At 46.1% G+C, this 11,250-nt stretch overlaps 1 protein-coding gene across 26 annotated transcripts in view; it reads right to left on the bottom strand.

The window, feature by feature from the left end:
- The window catches only part of EPB41 (erythrocyte membrane protein band 4.1), a 97,412-nt gene that overhangs the window by 21,192 nt on the left and 64,970 nt on the right, over nucleotides 1-11,250 (bottom strand). For 5 of the 26 annotated variants that reach the window (XM_074926384.1, XM_074926383.1, XM_074926370.1 and 2 more), the window contains 6 exons: nucleotides 8,415-8,626; nucleotides 6,575-6,631; nucleotides 6,405-6,449; nucleotides 5,499-5,561; nucleotides 2,422-2,601; nucleotides 544-579 (listed from right to left, as the gene is read on the bottom strand). In XM_074926384.1, the coding sequence (XP_074782485.1) occupies nucleotides 544-579; nucleotides 2,422-2,601; nucleotides 5,499-5,561; nucleotides 6,405-6,449; nucleotides 6,575-6,631; nucleotides 8,415-8,626 (593 nt within the window). Of the gene's footprint in view, nucleotides 1-528; nucleotides 580-2,421; nucleotides 2,602-5,498; nucleotides 5,562-6,404; nucleotides 6,450-6,574; nucleotides 6,632-8,414; nucleotides 8,627-11,250 lie in introns of all 26 variants that reach the window. The other 21 variants (XM_074926358.1, XM_074926373.1, XM_074926361.1 and 18 more) reach the window with 17 other exon arrangements.

Below are 11,250 nucleotides of genomic sequence, written 5' to 3'. Positions count from 1 at the left end.
TCCCTTTAATTTGCCTGACCTGGTCAAACCCAAGTGCACCTAGGAGAGGAAAAACCTGGCTCTAAGCTCTCTGAGTTGAGCTAGTCTCCTTTGATCAGTGCGGTATTTTGGGACTGCTTCTTTGCACACCCCTAAGTGATGAGTATCGGGGAGAAAGTAGCTGGGAGACTGGGCAGCAAAAGAAAATATAAAATGCAAGAGTAACATGATCATTAAAACAAAAAACGGAAAGAAAGACAACATAAAAAGAACAGGGTATAGTTAAACTTTCATAATTGCTTTTCTCTCCGAATACACGGTTATATCTTTCATGCAGCTTTTTTTCGAACCAGCCATGCACCAAAGTAAGCAAAATTGAAAGCTGCAAAAGCTGCAGCAGTGCAAAAGTCCTCTCGGTGTGAGTTATGGAACTACTTCATGTAGCCAAAAGAAAGAATGTTATCCAGCAGCTGCTGTTGAGTTTTTGCTTGGTGCCATTGCAATAGCAAAAGTCTGGTTCAGAAGCACATATCAGAACAGCAGCTTTACCTCAAGCCCACCAACCTGTCTCTCAGAAGATAGGACAGTGACTTTCTTGACCTGGACACACAAAGCGTGTAAAGGTTCAGTTGTCTTGCAATAAAACATACAGGAACAGCAGAAAAGCAGCCCCTGGCAAAATGCCCTTTGGCCACTACAGCACGGTGAAGATACCACCATGAACAGGAGAAACAGGATTGCTTTGCATCTTTAAGTGGTTTACCATCCTTAAACACGTGCAGGTAAAGGAAAACACCCTCCCCGGAGGTGCCAGGTGGAGATGCACTTCTGGAAGTTCACAGCAGAACGTGTCCACCTTCACCTCAGAGCAAGACCACTTCAGAGAGGATCAGATTAAGAAGGAATTTCCAGGAATGCAAATCCAGGGCTGACACTAATTCTTGCATCGCTGTGGACCACTGCAGCCTTAGATGGGAAAAGCCCACAGCACCCAGTTATTGTGAAGAGCCCCCCAAGACCTCACAATGAAGTCACCATGCAAGAAATTCTTCATAATAACCAAGAGTGTCGTTCCTGAACTGGGGTTGTTGAGTTTGAAAGCCCCTGCTCTATCCCACCCACACGTCCATAAACCACCTGGCCTCGTGGGCAGAGCTCTGCATCGCTCTGCTGCCCAAATTCCTGCAGAATTTACACTAAGACTCAGCAACCAAAGAGGAAAGCCCACCCATGTGTTAAACAGGGTAATTCAAAGCTTAACAATCAGCCCTCATCAGTTCATTCTGGGGGTTTTGTTTTTCTAGTGGGGGGAAAAAAAGGCCTGTCACTGTCATGGCTTCTATGCCTTTAGGAGCCTGTAGTAAATTTGGCCATTAAACCCCCTTACACCTGTCCTAAACCCCCTCCATTCACTGCAAGGTGACTTCTGTTTAAAAAGTATCTCCCTTGCAGTGGTTTGAAGATGAAATGCAAACTTATCTGCAGCGCTGTGGGCAGCAAGGGGAAAAGCTAGGCTTAAACCTTAACCTCTACGGCTGCCACCACTGCAGCCAGGATGCAATTTTTCAGTTCTAATGAAAAATCGCGTTTAATATTTAAGAGACTGACTACCACAGGCTCTAACTACATTTTTTTCACAAGCTTCAAATCTGAGCGAGGTAACACCAATATTAAACAGAGAAGTGTCTGTTATCCAAGAAGAAACCTATTGGCAGGCAGATCTCTGCTGCTCCAACTCGGTTTCTTTGAAAAATTACCTTTTTTAAGGAAATTAGCAGAGAAACTGTGAATGTACGTGGCTACTGACAAACAGGCACTGCTCCTGTGAGGAGAAAGATTTCCACCACGTATGAACAGCCCTGTTGTAGCCACCTGAGGAGTCTTCTTGACGCCTCCACAGATCAGCACCTGCAGATCCTCATGCAAGACTAAACCCAATGACATACTGGATTAACTGGACAACAAAGTGACTTTTGAAAATCAATACCATCCTAGTGCTTCTCCACTGAGATATCTGCCAAATTATCTCTGAAGTAATAATTCCCTTTAACTCAGGTGTTTGGGTTTTGGGGTGGGGTTTTTTTTCCACATTTTGGGGAGGTGCATTCCCTGCCACCAGGAATAAGTCAGTCCCCAAAACAGCCATGTGAAATAAAGCCTAGCATCACGGCTGACAGCAACACTAGGAAAAGGAGCACCAAAGACAGGTGAAGGATTCCTACATTCTTTTCCACCAAAAAAAAAAACCAAAACAACCCAAAATCACATTTTTATGATACTACGACTAAAGCATCGATTCTCTTGGAGGCTGTTACCCATTTTAGAGAATATTAACTATTAGAATTGAATAACTACAGGGAGCTGAGGCTGAATCCTAGGTTGCAAAGCTGTCCCTTGGAACAAGGCAGTGCACTGACACCCACACGCCGCTGAGGTACTCACTCCATCCGCTCCCACGGGAATCTGCCCGTTGACGTTGAGGGTTCGGAAAGGGGAGTGAGTGGACAAACGTTTGTCCCATTCACTCGGCCGAGGCTCCGGGACGGACTCCATAAAATTCTTCTTCAATTCACTGATGTTGGCGTGATGCTTCTTTATTTCTTCTTGGGTCTTATCTAGATCCTATTAGTAAAAGGACAGGATAAATGAAGAGACACGGAGATGACACCTGCGATTGCCTAGGCTGCCGCATAGCAAAGCTGCGCTCAGCAGAGTCGTTGCCGACTTCCATCAACTGTGCTCACACTGCAAACACACAAAGGGAGCGTCCTCTCTCCTCTTTCCTCTTGTATTAATTGGGATAAACTGCCATCGGCACGGAGTGGGGTCTCCTCCAGGAGCGGGATGTGCCATCGGTTCATCTCAAGCTACACCAAAAGAGATGACAGCTGAGGTGTAATCTCACAGGTTTTCCCCATATGGCATTTTTTAAAATTGCAAGACTGTTTGAGTTATTTAATTTAGCGTCTTTAAATTAAGGGGGGGTGGGGGGGGTGTTCTTTCTTTTCCCTCTGCCAACCTAAATATCCATAGGTATAAAATGCAATTTATGTTTAAGAAAAAGTTTTCCCAATTTGGTTTATTCTCTTCACAGCTAATTCTCTTTCATCCTACCAGGAATTACCTTTGGTCCCAGAATACCCCCATTATCATTTTTTCCCCCCTCATCTCATCCCTCCAGGAGCTACCACAGGAGGTTTTAGACTTCTGAAATAAAGATGAGATGACAGCTCTTTAAAAATAAAGCTGAGAATTTACTTTATGTTGGACCAAACAAGAAACTCCTGCTAAAATTCTTCATCTGGAAAAAGCCAGATTTCTATTCTGTGATGCCAGTTTACAGCATAAATGCAGGACTTCAAGGCAAGCCAGCTCTCTTCAACTTGTTTAAAACCAGCTTTTCCTTGCAAGCAAACCAGAGTTTGTTGAAAACAAAGCTTTTGCATAAAATAGACATAAGCCAAACAACAACTTTTCCGGACGATGCCAAAAAGCAGCAAGCCTCACCCATTAGAAAGGGGAAATTAAAGTCAGTTAAAGCATCACAGAAATTTCACTATTTTTGTGCTTTTAGCTGTTACTCAGCTCATCAACTTCAGAAAAAGGGAGAGCAAATGTATGCCTAAAGGAGGGTCCCCCCCATCGCTGCAGCTTACCCAGGACACACGGCCCTCCCTCTGCAGGGCTAAAGCCCCAAATGCCTCATTAACAACATTTGCTCTTTTTGGCACAGTTTTTGGGGGAAAAAAAAAAATCAGTTTGGGTATCCATCCCAGATGAAAGCACAAGATGAGTGCCTGCTAGTTAGAAAAAAAAAAAAGCACAAACAAGTCTGCTGGGGACTCCAGGGTAAAGCCCTGCTCGGGTCCAGGAGCCCTAACGCTGCTCCTGGTTTAGAGAAGAGAGAAAGACCACCTTGGCTATCCACCACTGCGCAGGAGCTGGTCCTGGGAGGGTTGGCAGAGAAGCTAAAGCCACGAGGAGCTACAACGGGTCTGGAAAGCATCTTGAGGAACAAGCTCGCTAAGCATTAACGCTTTTCCTCCTGTTTTGCCCTTTTTGTAAGAAAACAGAGCGCAGGTTATCGAGCACGGAGCGTTAAACGGCTTTCAATAAAATCAAGCAGCAGCTTCAGGAGTATGAGGCCTGCTGGAAAAACACCTGATCTGCCAAATGCATGGATTAAAAAAAAAAAAAAAAAAAAGGGGGGTGAGCTGCTGTGGTCAGCCCGTTTCTAGGGAAGGGCTGGTGCACCTGCAACAGAAGCGGTGGGAAGGACAGTGGAGAGGGAACGGGCTGGAGAAGGGGCTGGGTGCCAGAGCCAAGTGTTGCACGACCAGGAAAAAGGGGGTTAGAAGCAATGAAAAAGCTCTGTTTGGGGTTGGGGAGATGGAGCTGTTCGAGTTGGGCGAAAGAAAGCAACAGGCACAGTCTTCGCAGCGCTCTGGCGGCGGCTGAACTCTGCCCGTCGTGCCGCAGACCCTTCACTCGTGGCCAAAAGCTTAAGTTGTAGCAGTCAACAACAACAAAAAAAAAATTAAAAAAAAAAAATCCACCAACACCCCAAAGCTGAAAATTTTTTAAAATTGAGATTAGGAGAAGGCAGTTAGTACACTTCACTTGCAAGAGATACCACCAGGGAAACCCTACCAGCTGCTGATGCTGCAATTTTTAGTAGAAACACATAACACAGAGTATCAGAAGCCACAAAACGTCTTCCATAACACAGTGTATTTTAAAAAAATAAAATATATGATTGGCATTGTCTGTTCTGAGACCGTGCTTAGGCAAAACCAAGTGTAAAGGGCGCCCAAAGGGAACAGCTGTAGCAGAGGGATGAAATGGCTTCTTGCTGCTCACAAGCCACCCGTGGCCATCGAAGCCCCCGTGTCAGCTCCAAGGGGACCTGGCACCGACGCAGGATGGGGCCCGGGGGAGTGTTAAGGTGCTGCAGGGCAAGCAAGAGCTGGGAGAGGGACTGCAAGGCTGCAAGCACTGCTGCAACACGGCAGCAACGTCCGGAAGGAGAACTCACTCCTGTCTGAAGCAACGTGGACATCGCGGTGGCCTCAACACTACGGAGGCGACCATTTCACCTGCAGCTTATCCTGAATGCTGTATTTTCATAGATTGCCTTTTCCCCCAGGAAAATAATTTATTTCAAGCAAGGAGATACTTGTAAATGAGCCCCCCGCCCCCCCCCCCCCCCCCCCCATGACTCACGCCACGGTGAGCACTGAGCAGGTCCAAGAGCAGACCTGAGCACGCAGCTCTGCCAATCATGTATTTTGGGTAAGTATGAGAGAATGAAAGTCAGAAGAGGTAGAAGGAAGAATGCCTGCACACTGTCATGTTTACTGTCACCATGCAAAAGCATATTTTTAAAAAAAACAAATAAAGGTCTTTCATGCAACAGCATGCAAAAAGAAAGGCAGCGGCAGAAGAGGAAGAAAAAGTTCAGCGCAGATGCAGAAGGTCTAGGCAAACGCAACTGAAAAAAGCGTCAAGTTCATACAAACCTCCAACATTAAATTGCTATGCCTGATATAAATGTTTTCACCATCTAGCCTCTTTGATCTTTTCTGTGAAAATGAAAGAAAAGGGGGAAACAAAAAAAAAAAAAAAAAAAAAAAAGCACAAAAAATTAAAATGTTGTTCTTGCGGGATTGACAAATTGGCAAATTAAAAAAGTTAACTCAAGGTTGGGAGTGCAGCGCTGTGCCAGCGTGGGGTGGGGACCCAGCCACAGGGACCCGGCCTGGGGCCACCACCAGGAAATGGGGGGTTCTTGCTCATGGAGAATGGGGAAATGCAATGAGTCCTTTAAAGAGACAGCTCCCAGGGGTTCCTCGGCTTGTGCCTTCATTTGTATCGCTCGCCACACAGAGAGACTTTACTGGTTTTCTGTGGAAGCCTTGCATGAAGTCACAACTTCATACTCCTGACAGTGATGCGTGCCCACCCCGGTGTATGAGGCTGTACTGCCTGGTGTAACTTTTACAAGGTCTCAGTGTGCACAGTAACTATGTCTTAACCACCTCTCCCATCTTTAATATGTCCCCTATTACTTAATCGGTACCAAAAAAGCATTATACTTTCTTTTTTTTTTTTCCTTGCACTTCCTGGAATGCACACTATACAGTTTTCTTTGGTTTCTAACTAAATTTGTTACAGAGAAGATAAATTTTATAAATCAAACCAAGTGGGTTTCTCTCAAAACATTTAACATGCATAATTTTAGCAATCAGACTGTCTATGGGACAAAAAGCTGTTCATTTTGTAATCAAATATTTGATAGTTGAAAAAAAAAAAACCACAAAAACCCAACCCAAAGCACATGAAGTTGGAGCACTGTCTTTTTAAACAGGTTACAGATGCATGAATGATATGGCAAATTTGTTTGGTGAAAGCGTAAAATGGCTAACCTTCCTCATTCTTATCAGTTCTTCCTCTTTTTCTGCAGGCTGCTGCTGTTGGGCAGTGATAAAAAAAAAAAAAAAGTTGTTGGTTCATTTAACTATGTTGAACCTCACTTTTTAACCTTAAAAAAAAAAAAAAAAATAGTGAGCAACCTAACTGAATTATTAGCACAAACCTGGGGCTGGTCACCATTCGTGGTGGGTACTGTGACCTCAATGTGCGTTTTCCTCACCTAAATTTAAGAAATAAATTGGTAAAAACATTTCTTGTTAGTAGACCATTTAGTTTCAAAACACAGCTGCATAAAGTTGGTTTTGAAATGCTGGGTGAACATGCAAAAACCAACATGCAGTCCTCAGGAAAGAGTTAATGACACCGCAGCTCTCTGACAGTCTGTTAGTTAACAGCACATTTACAATAATTCCTTCAGCCTGAGAATTATTTGCATTTGAAACCAGTGCTCTCCAGTGCTTCTGAAGAAGGGCTTCCCATTTGCATCAGCTTTGCTTAGGCAATGCTTTCAAATTTCGTTTGCAGCTGGATCGCCCCGTGAAATCCATACCAAAAGCAACATGCTCAAATTAACACAGACCTTCTCAAAACCAGAAAATTATTTGTTATGCACAGGTATTACGTTCACAGAGTCAGTAAGAAGAGACCTATCTAAAAAACGAAGCCTAACATCACAAATTAAGTTCTTTACTGTCCTTAAGTAGAGAGCCAAGATTGTCGTAACACTTTAAAGGAAAGTATTTTAGGGAAACTGGATTGCCAAATACTCCAAAGGCAAAAGCATTGGTGGGTGTTAAAAGAAGTGATACAGCTACAGCTACATTTGAGAAACGGGGTAAATTTGGCACGTTTGGATCCACAATTTCCTCCCACATCTACATTTAAAGAAAAAAAAAAAACACCAGTGTTTAAACATTTAGGAAAAAACCCTGTAATAAGTGAGATGGGATGAATAAAAATTTACTTGTTCTCAGTTTAATGCTAGGGAGGGTGAGCAGCCGTGCAGGAAAAGCGTTACAGGAACCATGGGCCCCGATGCACAATCCAAACTGCCAGCCTGAATATCCCTTTGGTTATTTTCATTTAAAAATTACTGGTCACACAGGCCACGAAATTTTTTGAAGCAACTGTCTTTTTTCCACCTCCACTTCCCAGCTTTCATTAACAGTGATCTCCCCCTGGAGTATATCATACAAGACCCACTGTATGACGTGTTAGAGCAAAAATGTGGTACCAGTAATGCTGAGAACAGCTAAATATTCAGAGTAATGTAAAAATTGTATCCCAAGGCGTACACCTCTGCTGCAACACTGGAAGGTTTCAGTCAATAAGATTTGCAGAATATTAAGGACGCTGTAATATAAACAATAATTTTGCACATTATTTTGACTTATGAGAACAATACACATATATCGACACCAGGAGAGGTCTCAGACATTCGTAGAAAGATCAATGTTTAAAAAAAAATTAAACAATAAATCCCCCAAGATCTCAACAGCGCCATTCAAAACCAAAGTTTGAGTCCAGTTTGCAGAAACATATTAATAGCTCTTCCAGAGAAAGCCTATCAATGTAAAAAACATTTGCATTCAGACGCTGGGGCTGTGGACCAGATCTGGATCACTGATTTCACTGAAACTGCTCCTGCTGCCGTACCAGGAATCGACAGAGACAGCCCAGCGATGGGTGAGCCCTAAATTCAAGTACCACGCACTCGTGTGCAGTTCTTGCCAGTTTTTTTAACCATATATCAGCAAGCTGCATTTAGTTGGACTGCAACCACCAACACCCAGCCACCCTGGACCTCCCTCCTTCCCTGCACCCCCAGGGTCAGGGCTGGGATCTCCCAGACCCCCCTGTACCTCACTCCCACCCAGTGCCTGGAGGGGGATTAAACTCCTTGCTGTTTGGGAGGGGAAGGGGCACAGAGCTGATGCTCAGGGGTGGCTTCTAGAGCCGAGGGCACAAGCATAGCCTCTCCCAGAGACTCTGCTCTGACATACCTTTGATGCATCGGCTGGCTCCGGCTTGGCTTTTGCCGGTGGGATTTCTTCACGTCTCACATCGGGTTTCACTGTTTCCTTTTCTACTTTAGATGCAGCAACCGCGTCCTTCAAGCCGGGCTTAGCTGGGACTGGTTCTGCAGCGTGGCTCTGAGCAATGGCCGGGGCAGAGGTGGGACGGGGACTCCTCTCGGGGGTTATCACAGCCACTGCTGAGGGTGAGGGAGAGACACAGACAGGGACAAGGGTCAGAGCAGGCAATGTTTCTGAAGCACTAGGCAGTCTTTCCAAATTACTATGCTGTTCTGTGAAAAGAAAGGGAGGAGGAAGAGGAAAAAAGGGAAAAGAAATAAAGATGTTGAGCAAAGCAGCTTGTGCATTTAGTATGGGAAAGTTGAGATTATTTTCCTTATGGTTTAAATAAAATAAAACCCCACAACAGATGGTTTACAAAAAGCAAGCTTGCACTCTGCAGAGAAGCCACACCAGAAAGGCAAATCTATTTTTGACACGGTGCCATCAATTTCTGGGTCCTTCACACACAACAGACACAGAAGTCCATCCCAGTGCAGCCGTTAAAATAGAAACACAGCTGAAGTGAGTTCTTGACTCACTGGTATCTCCTCAACCAGAAACGGATGGCTTCTGGAAGGGCAACAGAGGCTCTCCTCTATCTCTCCAATCTTTTCAGCAAAGAAAACCAATCAACAAGAATCACAGCAACTTCCAGGTGGGTTTCAAAGCAGGCTGGGGCTGCGTGTCCAAGGTGAGTATCTCCTGCTGCAGCCCAAGGCACCACTGCGAGAAGATATCCGGCATCTCCAGATCAGTGACAGTGCAGAAATGAATAACATGCTGCCAAAAAGTCATCTTTCCAGAGGATGACTGTCTTAATACAAGCACTAGGTACACAAAAAATCAACTGCCTACTCCTTTCCTTCAACTCTTGGTTTCCCAATCCCTGAAGAGCCCAACATCTCCAAAATGTTCATGGAACCACAGACAGGTGTGAGTTGGAAGGGACCTTAAAGATCACCTAGTTCCAACCCCCTGCCCCGGGCAGGGACACCTTCCACTAGCCCAGGTTGCCCAAAGCCCCGTCCAACCTGGCCTTGAACCCTTCCAGGGAGGGGGCAGCCACAGCTTCTCTGGGCAGCCTGTGCCAGGGCCTCACCCCCCTCACAGGGAAGAATTTCTTCCTTGTGTCTAATCTTAATCTCCCCTCTCTCAGTTTAAAGCCATTACTCCTTGTCCCGTCCCTACACCCCTGATGACGAGTCCCTCCCCCCTTTCCTGCAGCCCCTTCCAGCCCTGGGGGCCGCTCTAAGGTCTCCCCAGAGCCTTCTCTCCTCCAGCTGAACCCCCCAACTCTCCCAGCCTGTCCTCACAGCGGGACTCCAGCCCCCCCAGCATCTCCGTGGCCTCCTCTGGCCCCGCTCCAGCAGGTCCGTGTCCTTCTGCTGTTGGTGCCCCAGAGCTGGACCCAGCACTGCAGGGGGGTCTCCCGAGAGCGGAGCAGAGGGGGAGAATCCCCCCCTCGCCCTGCTGCCCACCCTGCTCTGGGTGCAGCCCAGCACACCGTTGGCTTTCTGGGCTGCCAGCGCGCGGTGCTGCCTCACAGGCAGTTTTCCACCCACCAACACCCCCAGGTCCTTCTCCTTGGGGCTGCTCTCAGTCCACTCAGCACCCAGCCTGTGTCTGTGCTGGGATTGCCCCGACCCATGGGCAGGACCTTGCCCTTGGCCTTGCTGAACTCCATGAGGTTGGCACATCCCACCTCCAAGCCTGTCCAGTCCCTCGGGATGACATCCCTTCCCTCCAGCGGGTGACCACACCACACAGCTCGGTGGTGTCAGCAAACGTGCTGAGGGTGCTCGATCCCACTGTCCGTGTCACCAACAAAGCTGTGAAACAGCGCCAGAGCCAACCCCAACCCCCGAAGAATGGCACTTCTACCCCAGGCAACGCCAGGTTACTAGTGTCCATCCAGCTAGTCAAAGACACTAAAAAATCTGGCCTTAGAGAAGAAATTGTAATTTTAACTCCTTACGTAAGAATTCCTGTTTCACTGAAAAGGTAACTGCATCTCTTCTGTGTGTATAAAACATGTACAGAATAAAGTATCCATGTGGCCAAAAACATACAAGATGGAGGCACAAAACCCCCAATTTTTCAGAGACTGAAATTAGACTTTCAAGTCAAACTCCTGGTCACCATATCTTGCCAAAAATCCACCCTAAAACCCACACCACCACTGCTGTCTCTGTTATCTCCCCTGTTCTTCAGAATAGCAGTTCATTTCTGTGAGCCAGACACTGCGTCATCCTTTCAGAAGGACAACGGGTGCCACGTCCTGGTGTATTTATGCCACAGAAGCAGTGACAGCCACCGGAGAGGTTGCACAGAGGGACGGTGAGATGGCAGGGACAGTCGGGATGAGGAGGATGCCGGGTGTGCAAAGCCATCGCCGTGGTACCTGACTCCTTCGAGACCGGCTCTAGTTCTCTCATCACCACCATTTTTTCTTCCTCCTCCTCCTCTTCAATTGGGCTTATCTCAACACTGCCAAGAGCACGTTTGGCTAAAAAAGTTATGAATGTGTTAAAATGCCACCTCGAAGATGAAGTAGCAAAGGAAATACTGCCATCAGTAAATCTGCACGGCCGCCTCTCCTGCTTCTCTCACAGCGCTTCAGAGCATCAAGACACGCAGGAAAAGTAACAACAGATACCAAGTTTTTCCTTTGCCATTCAGCAATGAGTTCTGTGCTGTCCAGAACTGCGTTATTTTAGTTACATTTTCTTGATTAACTATCTTTGGCTATTTTGACACATGA

Source organism: Athene noctua, chromosome 24 (genome assembly GCF_965140245.1).
Source record: "Athene noctua chromosome 24, bAthNoc1.hap1.1, whole genome shotgun sequence".
NCBI lineage: Eukaryota > Metazoa > Chordata > Aves > Strigiformes > Strigidae > Athene > Athene noctua.
This window is presented reverse-complemented; position numbering and strand designations above follow the sequence as displayed.